At 54.3% G+C, this 22,454-nt stretch overlaps 2 protein-coding genes across 12 annotated transcripts in view; one reads left to right on the top strand and one right to left on the bottom strand.

Moving 5' to 3' along the window:
* LOC116954188 (1-phosphatidylinositol 4,5-bisphosphate phosphodiesterase gamma-1-like) overlaps positions 1-5,305 on the top strand; it is a 72,367-nt gene extending 67,062 nt beyond the window's left edge. For both annotated transcript variants that reach the window (XM_032974690.2, XM_076052179.1), the window contains exons 30-33: positions 701-868; positions 2,108-2,196; positions 3,588-3,844; positions 5,229-5,305. In XM_032974690.2, coding sequence (XP_032830581.2) covers positions 701-868; positions 2,108-2,196; positions 3,588-3,844; positions 5,229-5,295 — 581 coding nt within the window. In that variant the 3' untranslated portion in view covers positions 5,296-5,305. The remainder of the gene's footprint in view (positions 1-700; positions 869-2,107; positions 2,197-3,587; positions 3,845-5,228) is intronic.
* Positions 5,306-13,469: 8,164 nt separating this feature from the next.
* Positions 13,470-22,420, bottom strand: SDR42E1 (short chain dehydrogenase/reductase family 42E, member 1). 10 transcript variants are annotated; one of them, XM_032974777.2, is made up of 7 exons: positions 22,274-22,420; positions 21,586-21,706; positions 19,767-19,876; positions 19,223-19,368; positions 18,722-18,867; positions 17,567-17,745; positions 13,470-15,184 (listed from the first exon to the last, which is right to left on the bottom strand). In XM_032974777.2, exons 3-7 carry the CDS (start codon positions 19,770-19,772, stop codon positions 14,366-14,368), a joined length of 1,296 nt encoding a protein of 431 aa, XP_032830668.2. In that variant the 5' UTR covers positions 19,773-19,876; positions 21,586-21,706; positions 22,274-22,420; the 3' UTR covers positions 13,470-14,365. The 10 variants fall into 10 exon arrangements, with proteins under 10 accessions (XP_032830668.2, XP_075908296.1, XP_075908295.1 ...); XM_076052181.1 differs by lacking the exon at positions 22,274-22,420 and adding an exon at positions 22,082-22,267; XM_076052180.1 differs by lacking the exon at positions 22,274-22,420 and adding an exon at positions 22,015-22,267.
* Positions 22,421-22,454: the final 34 nt, after the last annotated feature.

The following is a 22,454-nucleotide window of genomic DNA, read 5'->3' on the forward strand; positions in this document are numbered from 1 at the left end:
ATTAGTATGGTTAATGCGCCCGCATTACCAAACACGGGCGATCGCCGGTCCTGAATCGCAAACCATCTGCAACAATCGGCAAATGCACCGCCGCTCGGCCGCGTCGCCGCTCGGCCGCGTCGCCGCTCGGCGGCGTCACCGCTCGGCCGCGTCGCCGCTCGGCGGCGTTACCGGCTCGGCGACGTCACCGGTGGCGATGGCTGCTGCTTTGTGTCGTTGCCAAATTGGCAATGGTCCGTGGCGGTTACGGCGGTTTGAACGATTGTCTCGGAAACCCGGTCTATTGAGGCTGTGGTTTCGCGTAGAGGCTGCACGCGCACGCACAAAAAACAAAAACAAAAGAGATCCCCTTTATAGCCTTCACAGACTGTTGGGGCAAGTGCTGTTAGTGAGCACCTGTGAAGGCCGGCACGGCACGGCACACAAGAGGGTGGATGGCCAGCACCACGCCCCGCCACCTTTTTCTCGCCGGTGGTGATGTTTACACACCTCGCCAAGTCCTGCTTTTTCAGGCTGAACCGACCTAGGGAGGAGGCCCATGATCATTTCAGATAATCCTCACCTGGTGTCGGTGGCCGTGAGCGGTGAATCGATCTCGGGTCACGCGCACGCGCGCGCGCGCACACAAACATGACTCTCCGTGGAGGGAGACGCAGCAGGCAAGACTGACGAGCCGGGTGACCTCTGTGACCTCCCGCAGCGGACAACGGCCTGAACCCCGTGTGGACTCCCAAGGTGGCCCCGACGGTGTTCGACGTCAACAACCCCGAGTTCTCGTTCCTGCGCTTTGTGGTGTACGAGGAGGACATGTTCAGTGATCCCAACTTCCTGGCGCAGGCGACGTTCCCCATCAAGGGGCTCAAGCCGGGTACGTTGGGGGGCGGGGGGTGGGGGGTGGGGTGGGGGTGGCGCCCAACCGAGTTTGCGCTGCTGCCCACGATGAGGCCGTAGAGGAGAGTGGTCACGTGACTTGTGTGTGGTCGTCATAAGCCCCTGTGGCATTTTAAACCGATAAACACGTTTTTATTTTATTCGACCAGGTAAGGCCCACTGAGCTATGAAGCTCTTTCTTTTTCGGATGCGACCTCGCCACAAATGATAGCTCAACAAATTGGCTATATCACGTGGAAATTTAAAGCAGCCAAATACTCCTAAGCGCATGTTCATTATAAACGTGGAGTGAAAAACCAGAGGTGCCGGAGAAAAATCCACATGACCACGGAGGTCGCGTGGACATTCAAACTCCAAATATACAGCAGGCGTCAGGGTCGATATCGAACCCACGACCTCCTGTATACCAAGCGAGGTAGTTAACATCTCCTAGCCACCGTGGCGCTATTTAAAGGCAGGAGGATGAAAACGCCCCGAGCCTGAACTGGAAGAGAGGCAGGCAGTCGACAGCACGGACGGATGGGGGAATGGAGTTTCAGACGACGGGGGCAGCAGAGGAGAATGAGCGCCCTCCCAATCGGCGAAGGTTGACTGGGTGCTTCGACACAATGCCTTGGTTGCCGGAGCGATGCGTGGAGATAAGAGGGGAGAGGTAGGAGAGTGTGTGGAGGGGAGTAAGTGAGATGAGAGGGGAAGAGGTAGGAGAGTGCATGGAGGGGAGTAGAGTGAGATGAGGAGATAGGTTGGTCGTGGGAAGTCCATGTAGGATTTTGGAAAACTGTGAGTGTGCGATCTTAACATTGTTCCAGGATCGTATCAGTAGCCATTTTCATCGATTGGAGTATGGGGTGACGTGGTTTGGGGGAGGCCGTGGAGGGGGGGGAGCTGCAGTAGCCGAGGTCGGGATGCTCTGAAGGCGACGATGAGGAGGGGGCCTCGAGCTGGGGGATGGGAAGCGGGAGATGTGGGAGATGCCGCGGAGTTTCTTGAGAAGCCTCATCGGCGACACGCGTCGAGCGACAACGCACGCCCACCGTGACGTCTAGACCGCGCAGGGCACGACCGCGGCCACAGGCTCGGTCCCTCCCGTCATGCCTTGCGCCATCGCGCGTCGTCGCCGGCCCCGCGTGTGCGCGTGCGTCCAAGTTTGTGTGCATCATGCGCTCAGTCTTGTACGGGGACCGGCCCTTAACCGCTCGCTGCGCTCCCGCTGCAGGGTACCGCTCGGTGCCGCTGAAGAACAGCTACAGCGAGGAGCTGGAGCTCGCCTCGCTGCTCATTCACATCGACGTCACCAACGCGAAGGTGACGGCTGGCTCGGCCCCGCTGGCGCCGGCGCCGGCACCGCCGCGGCTCCCGTCGGGCGGTGGGCGAGCGCGTGGCTCTCGAGCGACGGACGGACGTTCCCCACGGTCGATGGAGACCGACGGATTCCGCTTCTCCGTTCGTACGGAGAGGCGCTGATTTCCGTCCATAGTAAAGGGGTTTTCTTGGGTTGGATCGCATCGTTAAACCCGCCAATTCACTCGACACAGCCAATTGGTAAGGTTTGTCACGTACACAAAACATGCCAATTAGTTACTACTTGGGCACACCGGTGTGTCGGAGAGTAAACCCACAACATGTACAATTCGAGTATGACCAGCTTCATCACAATTTATATTCACGTGATCTAATCCAAATTTTTTTTTATTATCAATGATGTTGGTCGCGAAAGGGGTGCTAAGCTGATTTTAGAGTTTGTGTGGAGGTCGGTGAGCCAGCGAAAGGCTTCGCCAAGCAGCGTCGTGGCGAAATACCCGAAACCCTGCCAGCGAGTGATCGAAGCAGCCGGTGGGCGGTGACTGTAATGGGTCCACGCTTTGTTTCACGGAGACCGCCGTGTAGATTCGTAGGGTTGCGTAGAAATCCACAGACTCGTAGCGACACTCGTGGACTCGCGCGTGCGCACATACCTGGTGAATATCTGAAAAATGCTGCCGGCGATTGGATCGAAGCGGGTGGTAGCATTACTAAGGCAGACGATACCGGTCGGTGAAACGTGGCGAGAAGCGCCGTCGTCATAACCTTTGCGCTGGAAGATTTCCGCAAAGACGAAACGTATTTATTTTACTCATTAACTGAACTAAAACTAATATTTTTATTTTACCAGGTGAGGCCCCACTGAGCTCAAATGATAGCCTAACGAAGTGGCTTAACATCATGTGGAAATTTATAGCAGCCAAATACCTGGAGAACAATCCACGTGACCCACTGGGAGAATACACAAACTCCAAATATACAGCAGGTATCAGGGTCAGGATCAAACCCACGACCTCCTGTATACTAAGCGAGGTAGTTTACGTCTCTCCACCGTGGCACCATTTAAAGGCAGGAGGATGAAAAGGCCCCGAGCCTGAACTGGAAGAGAGGCAGGCAGTCGACAGCACGGACGGCTAGGGGAATGGAGTTTCAGACGACGGGGGCAGCAGAGGAGAATGAGCGACCTCCCAATGTGGAGGGAAAAACCGGAGGACCCGGAGATAAAGCCACGCAATCAAGGGGAGAGAGAGAGAGAGACATGCAAACAATTGGCAAAGCGTCCTGTAAACGGCGTTGGTAACAGAGCGGTTAGGAAGAGCTTAGGGGGGGCAAGTGGACGTGCTCCCGAACCGCAGCACCGCGTAGACTCTCGCCCCTCCCGCTCCGCCGCGCAGGAGGAGGGCGAGGACGACCTCTACTCGTCGATCCAGCGGCTGCGCGACCGCACCACGGAGCTGCGGGGGCAGCTGGCGGCGCTGGAGGGCGGCAGCAACGGCGGCGGCGGCGGCAGCAACGGTGGCGGCGGCGGGACTAACGGACGAGCGGCGGACTCGTCCTTTGACGCGCGCTATCGGCACTACCAGCAGCAGCTGGACGAGCTGAGAGCCACGCAGGAGCAACTGGTGCAGCTCACGGAGGAGAGGAACACTAGGTACGACCACGGCTGCGGTTGTTGTTGTTGTCGTTGCGGCTGTCGACTCAGCCGGGGTGCCTGAGCCCTGGTTTCCTTGCGGCGGGCCATGGAATAATATTGGGGGGGAGGGGGGGGGCACGTGATGCCATACGTGTTGCGATGTGACGTAGCGTTGTGACGTCACGACGCCCGTACACGTGACCGCTTCATCTCTACCTCTCGTCTCCAGCTGTCTCATCTCGATTGCTCGTTCACCTTGCGTCTCGCTAATGTAGGATAAAGACAAAAGTCAAAAACTACAGTTGGGCATTGGAGTCGATGAGATGAAAGGTGTTCCGAGTTTGTAGGCCATATGTATGTAATGATGCATGTTAAACTTCTTTCGCACCGTATGTAGCAACCGTGCTAATCGAAGGTGCACCCAGTAAATGCAAATCCTCCATTATGCTCAGAATAGGTTTTACCCTTTCTGGCAATAAAACAGTTGTGTTCCGATGTTAAAACACCAAACGGAAACCTTTTTCAAGGAATCATGTCTGCATTAACCGCATAAACTTGTGATGAACATGCAAACAAAAAACAAGCTCTGATAGTATAGTATAGTATATACATTGTCTTTGAAACTGATTGGTCCACACCAGAGACAGCTTTCTTTAGAGCCTAGTCGCAAACCTCTGGTCTAACTCGTGACGGAACCGACGCACGCCCGCGTGCGTGTGACGTTCTTCCCGGGAGCTGCCGGAGCTTTTCGCATCTTCGCTCCCCGTTATTATCTACGCAGTCAGATACAATCCCATAGCCAGGCCTAAATTAGCACGTTCCTCCCAGCTCTCCCATCTCCCCCCCCCCCCCCACGGGGAGGAAAACGCTGCCTGGTGCGATTTTTTTTTTTAACTACGTGAAACGTTTCGGACAGGCGACGCGTCACATCGCCCCCGCGGTTGTGAGTTAGCTGACGCGGGTATGGCCGTCGCTGGTCTCAAATCTCCGCTCTAACACTGTTAAAGACTAGGCTCTCAAGAAAGCCGTCTCTAGTGTGGACCAATCCGTTTCAAAGACAATGTATATATTGTCAGAGCATGTTTTTTGTTCGCATGTTCACCACAAGTATGTGTGGTGGTTGCAGACATGATTCCTTGCAAAAAGGTTTCTGTTTGGTGTTTTAACATCTTAACACAACTGTTTTGTTGCCATAAAGGGTAACACCTACTCTTATATTTCGATACTGGCAAGGGGTGGGGGGAGGTACCATTAGATGTATCTCCATTATTCCTAAATCGTTATCTCGGGCCACTCCGTGCCACCCTGGGCCAGATGTGGCCCACCACACCGCCACCTGCCTTGGTTGTTTGCGACTGTCGTCACCATGACCATCACCGGTTTGTGCTAATTCTCCGCGCAGGTTGAGAGAGAAGAAGGAAGACCGTCGGAGGCGAGAAATTACCAATCAGGCTCGCAGAGGATTCTAAACAAACAACAGCAAACAAAGGCTGGCGCGGACGTTGCTGCCGAACATCCTCCAACCAACCTTCGCGAACGCAACCTGTGAGCGCAAAGAGCTGGCGGGTGCGGCCTTTGCGCGCCGGGTGCCCGCGAAGAGAATCGGGCAAAGGAAAGAAACGGAGAGGGAGAAAGAAAACAACGGGCCGAGCGACGTCGCCGTCACCGTGGCGGCAAGCCGGGAGTTGCACGAACGCGACGAGGGCTCGGCATTCGTTTCACCACCGACCGCCTTGACCAAACGCATAGTCACCCCCCCCCTCTCCCCACGCCTGCGGGGGAAGAGGGGGTGGTGGGGAGGGAGCCGTACGGGGGGTCACATCATCATCATCGGGAGCGTCTTCACCGCCGATCGGCCTTCGGTCACCCGGCGCTCCGGGCCCGCGGCGGCTGCCGTTGTGGGCGTCCGTGCCTCTTTACTCCTCCGGTGCCTTTCCCTTACAGAAAAGAAAAATTCACACCAGGGTGCTTTCACGCTCGCCGCGGTTTGCGACGCCGCTCGGGGTTGTGGGGGCGGTGGGTGGGCAGCCAAAAAGAGCTCGGGACGGAACCGACGCACGCCCGCGTGCGTGTGACGTTCTTCCCGGGAGCTGCCGGAGCTTTTCGCATCTTCGCTTTCCGTTATTATCTACGCAGCCCGATACCATCACGTAGCCAGGCCTAAATTAGCATGTTCCTCCCAGCTCTCCCATCTCTCCCCCCCCCCCACCGCGGGGAGGAAAACGCCGCTCGGTGCAATTTTTTTACTTCGTGAAACATTTCAGGCAGGCGACGCGTCGCATCACGGGCATCACCCCCGCGGCTGTGAGTTAGCTGACGCGGTACGGCCGTCACTGGTCCCCCACGGTTGGGCACGCTCGTTCTCGCAACTGCGCGGGAGAAGACGCGCACAGCTGGGCCGGGCGCACGCCTCCTCTGAACGTTCCCCGCCCCCCTCCGAGATCGGGCGATGGGCAGCGCTTGGACCGCCCTCCCGCCTGTCCGCGTATCGGCAGCGTAGCAAAGCCGTTGTGTGCCCAACGCGCCCGCGTGCGCACGCACTGTGAGCCCTGCCGCTTCTGTCTCGTTGCCGGGAGTGGCGCGGAGAGGGGGGCGGAGACAGTTTTAGGTTTTCAGTTTTGTAAAAAGCTTGATTTGTTCAGCTTTTTTTTCTTTGCCTTTTCTTACCGTCTTACGAATGTAACGCTGGTAGCTCGGTGGTGGTGCGAGCTCGGTGGTGGTGGTGGTGGCGTTGTGAGGATGAGATCTTTCGGGACCAAAACGCGGGTCTCTTGTTCGAGGAGAAACGGAGAAGGGGGAGCGGAGGAGAGGCGGTGAGTGGATCGGGGGAGTGGGGGGGAAGGTGGCGTTCGGGACCCCCAGGAAGATGAACCTTGGCGTGACCTAACGTTACCGAACGTATTTATTCGTGCGTTGTGCAAGCGTCTGGCGAACGCTCTGGCTTTGGTTGAGCTGAGGTCGGCTTCAAACCGAGCCCCGGAGAGAAGGAAAGAAAAAATAAGGTAATAATTTTAACTTAAATTAACCTTTGCATGCTTGCCGTGCCCAAACAGCGACGCATTAAAAGGGGGGACGACAGCGCCGTGATTGGGGAGTTTTAAACATCTCTATGTGCGGTGTATTATTCCTATTATCATCATGAGGCTACGGTTATTTATTTATTTTAAATAATCGGACGACTTCAATGCAGACACAAAAAACAGGGATGAGTTCGCTACCCCTGGTAATTTCCTTTTTTATTTATGTTGTTGGCGTCTGAACCGGATCGTGGGCCGTCCGTGTGCCGAGCGCTTGACCTTCGGCGACCGCGGTGCAAACGTTCGGTGGTGGGGGGGGGGGGGGTGCGGGGGGGAATGGTGCGGGGGGGGGGCATGAATATCTCTCAGCCCAAACAGATCCAGCCCACGCACGAACCTCTTAAGGCACGGAATTGATCATTATAAACACGCGCACAATTATCTCTGACTCCGAGAGTAGAGAGCGATTCGAGGGAAACCACAAACGATGATGGCGGCCAGAACCGCCATCAATGATTGCCCGAGGTCTGCGATTCTATATTGGGATGTTTGGCCACGGTGGAAAGATGTTACCTATCTCGCCTGGTATACAGGAGGTCGTGGGTTCGATCCTGACCCTGACACCTGCTGTATATTTGGAGTTTGCGTGTCTCTCTCCCCGTGGTCACGTGTATATATCTCCGGGTCCTCTGGTATTTCCCTCCACATTGAGAATGAACGTGCGTTTAGAGTGCGTTTAGAGTCTTTGGCTGCTATGCATTTCCACGTGAAAAGTCGCTTCATTGGTCTGTCATTTGTGATAACCAGGTCACTTTAAAAAAAATTGCTATATAACTCAGTGGGCCTTACCTGGTAAAATAAAAATAGGCTTTTAAAAAATATTTAATAGAGCGCAGACCAGGCATAAATTATGCTCAACTCTGCAAACCCTAAAGTTGGGCGGGGGGGCGGCCTGATCGGCCTGGTGCATAGCTTGGGCCCCTCATAAGTGGCCGCCCGCTGATTGGTGTCTTTGTCGCAATCTAAACGCCACCGTTTTGGAGGCCTCAATGAGGAGGCCTGAATGAGGAGGCCTCAATGAGGAGTCCTCAATGAGGCCTGAATGAGGAGGCCTGAATGAGGAGGCCTCAATGAGGAGTCCTCAATGAGGCCTGAATGAGGAGGCCTGAATGAGGAGGCCTCAATGAGGAGGCCTGAATGTCACGGTTGAGGAGGCCTAAATGGGTGCCACTACTGATCGCAACACGGGGCCAACGGGCGCGTCACCGAGCAAACCGCTTTTTAAAGCAACTTTAAAAGGGTTTTTTTTAATATTCCTGTTCCGTAAAAAAAACATGGACTAAACGGCAAAGAGGAGAACCTTTTTCCATTGCACGAAGGCATCACAACGGACGCCGGCGCTCGGGCTCGCATCTCTCCTCCTAACCTCAATCTCTCGTCTTTTCTTAACGAAAAAACTGAAAAAAACATTGCAGAAGCTACGATAAAGTCTGCGTTTGTTCAACGGAGAATCTAAACGGCACTCTGTACGCACGTGCCGCTGCGCCACAATCACAGACGTGTTTTATACAAACGCGAGCAATTGCTCTCCCGTGTTTGACGACGACGACGACGAACCGCCGGCGTCGTTTCCGCGCGCGTTTTGGTGGTTGCGCTGCACGGCTCTCCGACGAGTTGGCACTTGCACGAGCTCGCGTGTCCATCGCCCGTTGTGTCGTCGTCGTCGTCGTCAATAGTTCCCGTCGTCGCAACCAAAAAGTCGCTCTGCGATTTAACGAACGCCGACCAGCACTGCCGTGCGCTCGACGATGTGCGGTGTTCAGGGACCAGGAAACTGTCCGCCGCTCGGAGTCGGTTGCAATATCACGAGTGCATCTTAAAGCATTACGAGTTTCAGATAAACAGGAGAACACTAGGAAGTACACTACAACATTGATGACGCACGAGTTGTATGTTAAAGATTCCGGGGGAAAAGGAGGCCAAGAAACGCCAACTTGGCACCGCTGATGCGACGGTGTTCGGTTTCGGTCCGCGAACATTGGACGCGCCGTGGGCCTTAAGACGTTACTTCGTTCCCCACTTTTTAATCGCCGTAAAACCGACAAAATTGTGTTCTCCTTTCCAGGTCTAGCCAGGTTGAGCCGTTCGGTTGAGCTTTGCCTCCGTGTGTGCATTCTGAAGTGGCACGGTTCGGCTACGCGGACGCTGCGTGTTTGTGAGTACCGCTTTGTGGGAAGTCGTCGGCGGTTGTGTCTACCATTTAAGGAGTGCGCTTGAGCCATAAGAAGGTGGAATTTCCCCCCCACCTGGCTGCAGACGGAGATGAGCAGTGTATTGCCCCCAAACCCGCGTGAGGAACGGGGAGACGATTTCACTGCCAACGGCGTCTTAGCAGAAAGGTGGCGGCACGTGGATAACGTTAAACGTCTCCACGAGGGTAAGGCCCCGTGTGATTGAAATGCCGCCCCCCCCCTCCTTGCAACACCCCAAGGGTAACGCGTCGCCGACGAGCGTGAGTTTACGTTTTACATTCCACAGCTGTGGTCTTGGGCAAAACTAAAAAAAAGCTAAGCACTTATCTGTTTGTAAAAAGAAAAAAAATTGTTTCGAAATGTTTGCATCGGGGCGTAAACACCTCGTTGGGAAGAGCGCACAGCCCCCCGCCCACAGTCGCGGCTGTGGGTTACCCGGCGGTCACAGAACGGCGACCCGTCTGCGGAGACTCGTGCCCGCGTGCGTGCGATCCGAACGGAGCGGCCACCGCCTCGTCGGAGACTGATGGCGTTTTAAACCCCCCGCTTCGTGCTCCACTGTCGTCACTGGACGGCTATTCGACGCGTAACGTGCGAGCGCCCACGAAATGAATACGCTCGTGCAAATTGTGGCGTTTTTGCAACCACACTTGGAGGGGTTCCATAAGAGCCCTAAAACTCCGTCAAACCAAAAACAAACTTTGGTTTTGCTTTTAATAGTTTGTGCGCGAAAGGGTCAAATATCCTTTCTGTCATGTCAGCCTCTGGAGCTATGCAGTTCTAAGATGAAGATCTCTTGGAGGAGGGGGGGGGGACAGTGAGCTACTGAGCGGAAAGGTTGTCTGACCTTGCGCCGTAGTTTTCCGACGACACGTAATTACAACTACACCCTGCGACTTTACCCCCCTTCATGAAAAACAATCGCACACCAAGCTGTGTGTGTGTGTGTTTTAGCGTACATGTATGTCATCGGTCTCCTTTCCGATTCCGTTCCGTGTAGGTACACGGTACGTCATCGGAAGAAAAAGGCCATGCGGGAAGGGCGTGTGGCACAGTTTTGCACCAGCTATCAGTTCTCTGTGGTGAGCACAATGTCTTTTAAAAAAACGGCGCTATGCCGCCTCTACATAATATTAACGCTGAACCGCTCGCGCGTTCCGAGATTCGGTGTTGAATGGGACACCCACAACCCTGCAACTTGCAGACGTCTCTGAGCGGGACGGGGTTAAGAGGTCTGTTTGATTGGTAGTGTTCAACGCTGAAACAAACGCTCGGTCCATGTGGCATGGTCGATGCCCCCGGCCACTAAGGAGTTAAGCATTGAGCAGGGTTTTCTCCTAAGCGCGCACGCGTCGAAAACTTGCTGCGTTTAATGACCCTGGTCGAGTAATTCGCGGAAGTGTCCTATAAACGGGAATTGCTTTAACGTCTCTCAGACGTCACGATGAGTTGCAAGTGAAGAGATGAGGGTAAAAAAAAGCCTCACCCCATTATCATTCAGTTGCAGTCGTAAAAATGTCATCTCTTCACGACACACGGGTACAGGTTGGAGTTTGTGTTTCGGCACGGGTAGCGTTACGATCCGGAAGGTGGCCGCCAGCTTTTATTTGCTATCGATTTCAAATGGGGAAGGTGTTTTGCGTGGACCCAGTCTTGGATGCCAGGGAGGCGTCTGTGAACCTATGACAATGTTAATTACTACTTGACGTATCCTCAACTCAGGGATCGCACTGACGCCGACTGTTGTACCGAGTGCTTGGATGCAAAATGTTTCCATCTGGGGAACTATTGATAACACCCCACCTCACCTGCGCATGCCGATAGATTTAGCTTACTGCCGTCCGGCCTTGCTCGGCGAAGGCTTACTCGCTTCCGTGTAAGTCACGAGAGTTGTTTGGCCATAGTTCGTGCTGGTTGCTAAAGGGGTAATGCCTTGGAACACTTCATACATTTACTCGCCCCTGTGATGTTAGCCGTGGCGATGGTTCGAACTCAGGTCGCCAGGTGGATGGCACGCTGCGCTAACCTCTGGGCCGCTTCACTCACACCTACATGCCGAGCGTGGGCATCCCTCAATCGCTTTGTCCACAGTGGTTTGGCAAATGCAACACCGCGGACACGTTTGTGTTGCACATGGTAGGGCACGACTTTGGTGTGCGTTTAACGTGAAATTTTATTTGAAAAACGACATGACCGTGTGTCCTGCAAGGATCTGCTCGAGTGTGTAGAATATCGAATTCAAAGAGTGAATTCTGCTGGATGGCAAGCGACACTGATGGTCGAACAACTCCACCCTGGAAAGGTACCCGCGGCAGCCATTTTGTCAATCCACTGCTGGATGAGGGCCTCCTCACACCTCGCACTGCATGGGCCGTGATGACGGTTTACCTGACCGCGATTGGCCACGCCGATCGGCGCGGTTTTTCGCGTAGACGGGCGTGGGAGCACGGACGTGTGATAGTACGATGCCCTCCACTGCATACGACCGAGGCCCACTGTGCTCAATACTGGCGGTGTAGGCCACTGTGGCGGAGGGGCGGGGGGCTACCTGTGCTACGGCCCTGGAAATGTACTCGCCAAAAAAAAAGATATAACAGTCCTGCGATGGTTGCGTTTTGCGTCCTGTTCAGACGGTGTTTCTCTATCTTGCACTTTACCTTGTCGATCCTCCTTCGAATGTTTTAGCGACACGGAGGCAGCATCGCTGTGCTCCAGTACAATCCTCGGCGCACGCGGAGAGAGACCCAGCAGTGCGGTGTCCCCAAAAAACCCCACCGACACCGAGCGCGGACATTTATATTCTCTTCACTACCCAGCCTAACCTCTTGCTGCTGTCTTTTTTGTAGCGCTCGCTTGGGAAGCTGCGGCCGCGACTCAGCCGCTCGTAAAACGGAGCTGTCGGGTAGGGGGCCGTTCACCGCTACTCGGGGTCGTGGAGCAAACGCCTCGCGACCCTGCCAGTAATAATCGCTCGTACAACCCAGGAAAACCACACGGCAGTCCGGAGCCTCTCTTTCAAAGAGGGTCCTGCCACTGGGATGTTTGTCCGACGCCAGTGACATTGAACGTTTTGAGCTGTGGGAGGCAATCGGAGAACTTGGAGGAAACCCAAGCAGAATGGGGGGGGGGGGGTTGGGGAATACAAACTCCGCACACAAGGCGCCCAAAATCGGTAATATAACCCAGCATCCTTGCTGTGCTGTGAGAGGCACCCGCACTGTGCTAGCCTGCCAATGACAGCTCAAGTTGGCACGGGAAGTCGATAACGTTCCATTGACGTGCGGGTGTGCTAGTAGCCGGTGGCAGTGAAACTGACCTCGCTGGACCTCGCCGGACGCCCCCCCACCCCCCACACACACGAAATTTTGCCTGCACTGCAGTTTGGCTCGCGATGAGGAGGTGCTTGCGCTGCTACTAATGTTAAACTACCCCCCCCCCCCCGCTCTGGAGGAGCGCTGCAACCCGTCGGTAGCCCGAACCCCATCGCCCAATTCCATCCCAATCCAGGATCCCCTTCGTCTCCACGCCCTACAGTTTATTTATGGCATGGCCGTTAACACAACCATAGTAACCACCACCCCCCACCCCCCACAGTGGGTTCTGCTTGGTCGCAGGAGTGTTTTCATTACAGGGAATCTCGGCGGCCTCCCGATTTAAGGCGGCGAACCTAGCGGAGGTCGTGAACGCAATTTACTGCCCCTCGCCACTTCATCGACGGCTTGGAATTTTTTTTGGACTGTCGCTCCGGAAGGAACCGCCATCAACGGGCAGCAGCGCCTTCCCGTAACCTTGCCTGTGTATTTTTCACTCTGTGCTGCTGCGCACGCAAGTATGGCAAGGGTGGGCCCCAGCTCTCAAGGCTAGGTGGCAGCCAGTCAAGAACAACGGTGATAGAACGAACGCACAAAATGCTTCGTAAAAAACGCCGTGCGAGGACCGACGGAAGACGTCCCGGGCTCTTGCACGGACACGCGGCTGTTAGGAGACCAAAATAAGCGACCTCTCGTGTTGAAAGGACTCGGCGTTGTTAAAGATTTTTAGGTTTTAATTTTACAGTGCGACCCGACCCTCTCCCACCACCCCCCCCCGCCCCCTGCAAGTCCATTGCAGTTACATTTTTACAGCTTTCACTGCCTTTTGATTTATTGCGTAATTTTTTAACCATGTATTTGTCAAACCGCTGCCGAGGTTCAGTTGCGTTTATTACTTTAAAACAGTCGTTAATAAACTACGTTGTGTCGCTTTTTATATTGTTTCCCACCCCCCCCTTAATTTTTTCAAGTGTCATCTTTGTAGACTACAACCTGGCTCCATGTAGGCATGTCACATTGCTCTCTGTTTATCCATATCGATGATGTAATTTCCAATAAAACATTTACTTCCAGCAGATGCCGAGTGGTCTTTATTGTGGACATACAAACACCCAAAGCCCATTGTTTTCTTTTAACAGCAATAATACAAGCCCCTCAAAATTAATTGGAATGAAATGTTTTTTTTTCACCAAGGTTTCCTGGAAATGTCCAACGATGCGGGCAAGTGGAGTCTCCATCTCGGTTCAGCATCACTCCAGATTTATCTCACTCTTAACTATTGAAACTATTTTGTTTGTATTTTAACAGGTAAGGCCCACCTTTCAGAAGCAACCTGGCCATCACAAATGATAGGGCAATGAAGTGGCTTATGTGGAAATGTATAGCAGCCGAATACTCTAAATGCATGTTTTTTTTTTAAATGGGGAGGGACAAACCGGAGGGACCTGGAGAAAAATCCACGCGACCACGGGGAGAGACACACAAACTCCAAATATACAGGTGTCAGGGTCGGGATCGAAACCACGACCAACTGTATACCAGGCGAGGTAATTAACATATCATCACCATGGCGCCCCATTAATTCAACAGCACCCACATCGTCGTCCCTTAATCATTCCCCGTCGTGCTAAAGGGCGGCGCGCAGGAGAGGAGCATTCCACTGAATCGGAGAAATGTCCACCGGAAGAGATGGCCGAGGGACGTGATTACCCAGCAGTCTCAAATTTTATATTGCGCGGTAGCAGAATGCGCCGCACTGGAATGCAAGTAACGCGAGCGTTATTCGTTTGGTGCACTGTGGGGCTACGTTGTGGGCAGCAGAGGGCAGTCCAGCACTCCCACGTCTATGCTCCCCCACCCCCACCTTTCACAAACCTGCACTGATCGGCGCTACTGAAAGTGTTGCAAAAAGTCACGTAGAGACTTTTCATTACCCGTGGATCATCCTTGCCCAAAACGTCAGCTGTCCAAAAGCGCGGTGGTGACGGTCGGAAGAAACGCCAAAACCAGCGCGGCGAAAATGGCGACGAGCACCAGGTCTCGAAGCACGGGGCCGAAGCGGCCATGCTGCCGCCGCTGCTGCTGCTGGCGCCGCCGCTTCCCGTGCCCGCGCTGCCGGAACCACTCGACCACTTCGCCGAACTCCTTCTCGGCGGGCGCGTATCCCAGCTCCCGGCGCGCTTTGCCCACGCTGAAGTGGTGCGTCACGCCCGTCTTGTACACCTCGGCGCGCGTCAGCAGCGGCTGGAAGTCGACGGCCCACCCAACGGCCGCGTGCAGCAACTCGGTGAGAAACGCGACGGCGTACACGACGAGCAGGGGCAGCCGCGCGCGCGGGAATTCGTACCCGAGCCCCTCGACGAGCGGCCGGAAGAACTCGAAGTTGTTGACGGGCCTGCCGTCCGACACGAAGTAGGCCTGCCCGCCGGCGGGGCTGCCCCTGCCGGCGCGGAGGGCGTCGGCCGCGAGCGCGTGGGCGTCCACCAGGTTGTCGACGTGCACAAAGTCGACGCGGCTGTCGGGCCGGCCGTACACGAACGCGAAGAGGCCGCGCTCGATGTAGCTCACGACGCGCGGCAGGTGGCGCCGCTCGCCGGGGCCGTAGATCCCCGCGGGCCGCAGGGCGCACGTGCGGAGCGCGCCGGGCCCGTGGGAGGCCAGGGCGCTGCCGTCGGCGCGCAGCACCGCCATCTCGGCGACGGCCTTGGTGCGCGAGTAGTTGTCCGGGTGCTTGTGCAGGGGCAGGTAGGGGAGGGACTCGTCGCCGTTCTCGATGACCTGCGCGACGACAGCAGGCGAGCAGGTGGGAGACAGCGGGTTGACCACGATCGGGTTTACTGTTTCTAATTATTTAACTTTATTTTATTTAATCCATAACAGGTTTTTTTTTTGGTTAGATCGCGTAAATGCGGGGTGGTTACTTACATGGGTCTATCGTTTTTTTATGGAAAAATAACGGATAATACACTATAACATGATACTAAATGGATTTCAATAGCTTCAAAAAGTCAGTCTCCACTTGTTCGTCATCATTGTCAATACATGCCTGGAATCTTGTCCAGGTGGTTCTCAGAGCCAAGAGTTACATTTCACGTGGTAATGTTGCAAATTCTCGGAAGTGTTAACATTTTTATGAAGCGCCCTGTATATGTTTCGTTAAACCCGCCATCACCCGACAGCCGATTAGTAAAGGTTTGTCACAAACAGAACATGCCAATTCGTTAGTAGTGTAGTGTCTTGAGATTACTCACACTGACACGGAGTAACAGGTCACCTGCTTATACTTTATTAATCCTACTCTCGCACCTATTGTAGGCACTCCTATGACTGCCTTCCACTGTCACTACACACTCTGCTTCTCCTGATACCCGCTCTCATCTACTCCGCACCTCACCCACTCTGCATCTCTCTTACTCTGCATCTCGCCTACTCTCTCCTATCTCGCCACTGCCCTCTCCCCACTCACCCGTCTGTCCCGGGCGGGGGGTTCAGCCAACATCCGCCCGGTCGACGGCGTGAGGGGGCAAGGTCCCGTTGACGGCTCAAGCGGCAGCGGCGAGATGTCTTCTCTCTTGGTCCCCGAACAACTCAACTCTGCTCACACACACTCCCGCTTATATACCCCTCCTCATTCCGAGTCCTCACGTGCTCCCCACTTAAGCTGTCGCCTCCACGGCACCTCTCGCACTCATTCATCCCTACTCATCACCCCCATCTCACGTCTCTCCGGCGCCAACCTCCTGCCCCAACGCGCACACCTGCTCGTCCTCGATTGCACCCGCTTCTCCCCTTAATTACTGCCGGCTCTCCGGCGCCAACATCATGCTCCAATGCGCACACCTGTTCGTCCTCAATTGCACCAGCTCATCTGCGCACACTGCGCACATCTGTACTCTACACTAGTACAGCATCACCGGTGTGTTGGAGAGCAAAGCCACAACATTTACAATCTGAGTGACTTTTTGCCAGTAATTACAACCAGCTTCATCAGGCGACAGCCAGATTTGTGGAGAAATCCTCCTGTTTCGTTCCAGAGGGGTGGATGTGATGACGTCACTTGTGAACCCTTCCTGAGCGAAGTGGGGGGGATTAATGAATGCATATAAATGATGATGGGTAACCATTGCCGGTTGGGTTATTTTATATAATCAACGTACATTATGCATGCGCATTATACCAGGTAAGGCCCACTGAGCTCTATGGCTGTTTTTCGGAAGCGACCTGCTATCACCAATGATAGCTCAACCAAGTGGCTTGTCGTCACGTGGAAATGTATTGCAGCCAAATAACTCTAAACGCGTGACGTTGATTTTAAATGCGGAGGGGAAAAACCGGAGGACCTGGAGAAAAATCCACACGACCACAGGGGAGAGACGTGCAAACTCCAAATATACAAGCGTCGGAGTCAGGATCGATCCCACGACCACCTATATACCAGGCGAGGCAGTTAACACTGAGGTTCACCGATCACTTCAGCTACCTCGGTGTCATCCTAGATTCAACTTTATCCTTCGACCGTCAAACCAATCATATCATCAGTTCATGTACCTTTCACCCAAAGGCTCTCAGACACCCACGTCCTCTCATCTCCACTGAAACTGCCAACACATTGGCATGTTGCATAGTTGGGTCTCACCTCGACGATTGCAACTCCGTCCTAGTCCGGTCCTCCTCTGGCAACCTAAAACAACTTCAAAGACTACAAAACAACCTGGCACGCGTCGTCATTGGCCGCACTCATCCCCGTCTCGACTCACTTGCCTCTCTCTCCGTGCCCTCCACTGGCTACCCATGGGCAGCAGGGTCACATGCAAGATCGCCTGCCACTGCCACCACGCCTTAACATCTGCCTGCCCCCCGTACCTCTCTTCATTATTGACGACTTGCAGCACAGCACACTGCAGATGCCTTCGCAGTGCGACTCACGACCTCTTTATACCAAGATCCAGGATGGTCACGTCTATGCGCCGCTTCTCGGTGGCTGTCCCAACAGTCTGGAACGCAATCCCTCTGCACATTCGCAGCATCACCTCAATCGTCTCCTTCAAGAGACACTTAAACACTCGCCTCTACAACCACGCCTCCGAGTTGCGGCCGTTACGTCCGCAAAGTTGCGCGTGTTATAAATTGCATTATTATTATGTGTTCAGTGTGCCACACCTGCCCGCCAAACACGACGTTGTAGGTGCTGGTGTACACGAGGCGCGGCACGCAGGCGCTCACGCATGCACGCAGCACGGCTTCCGTGCCGCCCACGTTCACATCCTCGATCCGGCGACGCTTCAGCTGCTCACGGCCAGACATGCCGAACGATGCCGTGTGGAACACGCAGTCCGCACCTGCGCGCGCACACATACAAAGATCCCCCGTATAGCTTCAACAGACTGTTGCGGCGAGTGCTGTTAGCGAGCACCAATGAAGGCCGGCAACGGCACATGAGGGGATGGATGGCCAACACCACGCCCAGCGGCATTGTTTACACACCGCACCGAGTACTCATTTGAGGTTGAATTGACCTAGAGGAGGCCCACGGCCGTTTCGGATAATCGTCACTGGTGTTGGCTGTCAGCGGGAATCGAACTCGGGTGGCCGGGTGCGTAGCGCAGCGCACCAACCGCTACACAACCACTTCGCCCGCATACACACACGCATATACACGGAAAGGGAGGAAATGAACTTGGGCAATGTCGTTGCTTTCCGAACAATACAACGTGAATGTGTCTTCTTACCATGCAGGTGTTCACGGTTATGTTGTACAACTCTCCGATGTGTTTGTTGGATTGTAGCACGTATCGTTAGGCGTCGTGTCCGACGTTTCACTTCACATGCTGGGAGCTTTTTCAGGAACTGATCCTCTGCTTCATGAGGCCTACCAAATTACAGACTGCCCACACGCTCTATTTCTCATTCATTGCACGCATCTTCGCTGCACCAATCGGCTCCCAGAGGGGCACATGTTCGACCTGGCAACAACACCGTTTCTAACGTTAGCGCACTCACTTGCTTCTGGCACTGCAGGGGCCTCTTGCGGGGACAGAAGTAACTGAGGCGATCGTTCAAGTGTCGTTGCCAGCCAAATTCATTCGAGAGTCCTGATCAACAACCCCAGTGATCGGAAGGTATCCCCCACTGTCGATCTATGGGATCAGTTGCCCCATAGATGTGGCTCCAAACCGTCACCGCCACATAGGGCCACCCAGAGGTTCCTGCAGGTCCCATGGCCTGGGGCCCAGATACCCCTCTTTTGTCTGCGGCCCGGGGCACCATCAGCTGTTAGAGAAGCGAGGGGGGCCGCCCCCAGTGCGGTCGACTCACCGGCGAAGGCCGATTCGAGGCAGCGCTCGTCCGTAACGTCGCCCTGGCGGAAGTCGATGCCGGGAGCGAGCGGCACGGACGGTGGCGGCGGCACGAGGTCCAGCAGCAGCACGCGGTGTCCCCGCGCCGCCAGCGCCGCGCCGAGCCTGGCACCGGCGACCCGGGTTAGAGAATCGGAATCTTTATTTATACTGGAGGAATTTGATGAGCTATGAAGAGGGGCGAGTCAGAACGTTACAACATAAAAACACGATAGGAGTGCACAGTATAGGAAAGGTAAGCAAATCATGAAAAAAATGTACAACTAAAATGTAACTTTTTTTTTCAAATAAACTTTTTATTTTACCGGATAGAGCCAACTGAGTCGTAAGCTTCTTTTCCAGAAGCGACCTCGCCACAAGTGATAGCTCAACGAAAATGGCATGACAATCATGTGGAAATGTATAGCAGTCAAATAATCTAAACAACGCATGTTTCTCAATTGCAAGCGTGGCTTCACACCTGCAATGGCCACGGTGGAAAATCCAGGTGGTTTGGCGACGTGTTACAGAGAGAGATTTATCGGAAGGGGAAATCTCTCTCTGTTCTTCCTCATGCTTAATCCACGCTGCCGCTCCTCTCTTCTCGCCCCCCTTCACTGGAACAAACTTCCCCCTCCACATTCAGCGGTCACCTTCACTCACTAGTTTCCATTCCTCACTCAAAACTCACTCATTGTTCCCGAGCTCACCCGACGACCGCCTTACTCTCCCCCTCATCACAACAACACCATTACACGGCTATCACTCATTAACCCCATTCATTCAATCCGTTCATCATCATTTACCGTCACCAATTTCGCTTTCACCGATCATCACAGATCCTCCCCCATCGCTTCCTCTCATCTATTTCATTCACCTCATCTCCACCATTACACCCACACGCGTTGTTGTTGTTGTACCGTTGTTAATTCTTTGTAAAGCGCCTCGGTTAAAGGCGCTAGATAAATTCCGAGTCTACAGGTGATGGTGATCATTGCGGTGGCGGTTGTGCGGAATGGACTAACCTGCATCCAAAATATCCACCGCCGCCCGTAATCACGAACTTCTCTCCACCGTCCACCTCGGCTGCGCCTTCGGCAATGTCCATGGTGTGGCGTGTGGCAACGGGGATGTCCTGAAATGTATCGAGGACATGCCAACACAGTCATCGCCAAGCAGAAGGTCCACTGCCCTAAACGTCGTCTACTGTTTATTTTAATTGTCGGCCGTCAACCACAGTGTTATTGATGAACGTGTTGAGGTTTAATTAAAGATTATTTATGTATGCATGATGTACGAGTTTATGTATTTCTAAATGTTTGTATGTATGCCTGCGTTAATGTATGTGTAGTGTCGGTGTGTGTAGTACACAGTGGGAGACAAGGTAGTTGCAGGAGGCACCTTTTATTTATTACACTATTCCGGGTGTTTACACTCACAGGATCGCCTCCTCTCCCGACCACGTTGCCATAAGCCCTGCCTAGAGCCCTAGACAACAACCCTAACCGCGTTGCACCGACGATGTCGAACCGAGACAACCCACAACTGTCCGGCCGCGCAATTATCGGGCGAAGGCAGCAGCGACGACGAGACGAGTCCTCTCCCAGAACCGGCAGCCCGGAGCTCCCGCTCTCCGCTGCTTTTATTCTACTCGGTGCGGCCTGGCTCTGCCCTGGCCACGCCTCCCTTCTCGAACCCACTAGCGGGGCCTCCCAATGAGGTCTTCCGTGACCCTTGCCCCAGTTACTCCGCCCTGCCGGCACACAGCCGTGTGAGCTTGCGCGAGTTGTTAAGGTGGGGGACCCGGGGTGGTTCGGGGATCAATTGTGACTTGATCATTCAAGGCGTCACAGAGGTGTGTTCCTGCAGAAGAAAGTTGAACAATCGGTACAAGAGGGCTGCGCCGCAAATTCCACAACTCTGGCTCATCGCCTGATGAGGCCGGTTGCTGTAATCTCCAGCGGAAAAATCGAACTCGAGTTGTGAATGTTGCGAGTTAACTCTCCAACGCGCACCCGTGCGATGAAGTCGTCACTACAGTAATGTCATTGCCACGTTTTGTTTACGTGACAAACCTAATTGGCTGCGTCGGGTGGTGGCGGATTTAACAACACGTTTCTATTTACTTACGCGATATAACCACACAACAAAATTACCTTTATTATGCAAAAAAAATCCATTGTACTGTTTTATGCTGCCACGTCTACAGTGCCTTCGCAACCTTTACAACAACCCCCACTGACCGGGATGGTGAAGTATGGTCAAATAAGTAATATTAAAAAAAAACTTTAAAAAAAACACGCTTTAATGAAATGTACCGTACTAGCAATGGAAGAATTCCACGACTCCAGGAAGTGGCCCCGAAGCTTGCCCACAACGTAAGGGGACCGTGATCAATTACAGCCAACGTGAGTTGTGTGGGACAATTAGACCAAAGCCGAAACAACATGTAAAAAAAGATTTGTTTAAAAATTTGTATTTGTAATGATAGACTATAGTATTGTCATCAGTATGACATAAATATACCAAGTTTACAGTCGATACCACATTGGGAAGTGGGTTAAAATTGAGTCACAAGATTTGAGGATACAACAACAACAGAGTGAGTTAATAGAAAGCGTGTAAAAATAATAAACATCACGACCCGCAGTACGTGCTAGTGGGGAGGTGGAGATCGTCATCCAGCCGTGCCACGTGCGTGCCCGTGCCCGTGCCACGTGCGTGCCCGTGCCCGTGCCACGTGCGTGCCCGTGCCCGTGCCACGTGCGTGCCCGTGCCCGTGCCACGTGCGTGCCCGTGCCCGTGCCACGTGCGTGCCCGTGCCACGTGTAAACGTTACGCAACTCGACCGGTTGAGGTGGTGGGAATCGGCCGGCGAAGTCGCTCAGGGCCCGATAAACGCGAGACGGGAGCCGGCCTCTCGCACAACGCAAAGACTCCCCCGCCGCCGTGTAGCCTTAACACACTTACACAATACAGAGAGAGGGGAGGGGGATTGGTTTTGGTTATAATAGCACGTAAATATAACTGTGGACGTTGAAACCCCGCCACCACCCGCCACCACCCGACAAGCGAGGTTTCGTCACGCAAACTTGAACGTGGCCAATTCGTGACGAGTTACAGCACCCCGGCCGTGGTGGGGGGGTGGTGGTGGGGGGGTGGTGGTGGGGGGGTGGTGGTGGGGGGGTGGTGGTGGGGGGGGCAGAGCACACGACATTGACGATGGTTCGCCGCCGGTAATTACAAACCGGCATGCTGTGAGCGAGTACGCACGAGGGGGTGGGGTGGGCCAGCAAACCACGCCAGGCCGCCTTTGTCTCCCCCCTCCCTCCCTCCCTACCGCACGCGTGGATACTCGTTTTGAGGCCGAGTCGACCTAGGGGAGGCCCGGCACAGATTCGGACGTCCCAACGGCCGCTCCCCCACGCTTGTTGTGCCGGCGTTCGGTTTTCAAAAACAACAACAGCGGTAACAACAACTACAACAAACGAGGACGAGGAGACAAAACGGCATTCGGGCAACCCCGACTCACCTGCACGCCACCCCGATTAGAATTCCCAGCGCGTATGGTGGTGGGGGAGGGGGCGCCCGGCAGGGTGCGCGTATCCGCTCTAGCAAATACACAGCGCGCTTCCGCCCACCGTGGTTTTTAAATATTTTATAACACCAGCGTGCGTGATGACGCAATGTCGCACGCGCACGCTCGCAATGAC

The sequence above is a fragment of the Petromyzon marinus genome, chromosome 54 (assembly GCF_048934315.1).
Source record: "Petromyzon marinus isolate PM22_M1 ecotype Great Lakes invasive population chromosome 54, UKy_Petmar_22M1.pri1.0, whole genome shotgun sequence".
Taxonomy (NCBI): domain Eukaryota; kingdom Metazoa; phylum Chordata; class Hyperoartia; order Petromyzontiformes; family Petromyzontidae; genus Petromyzon; species Petromyzon marinus.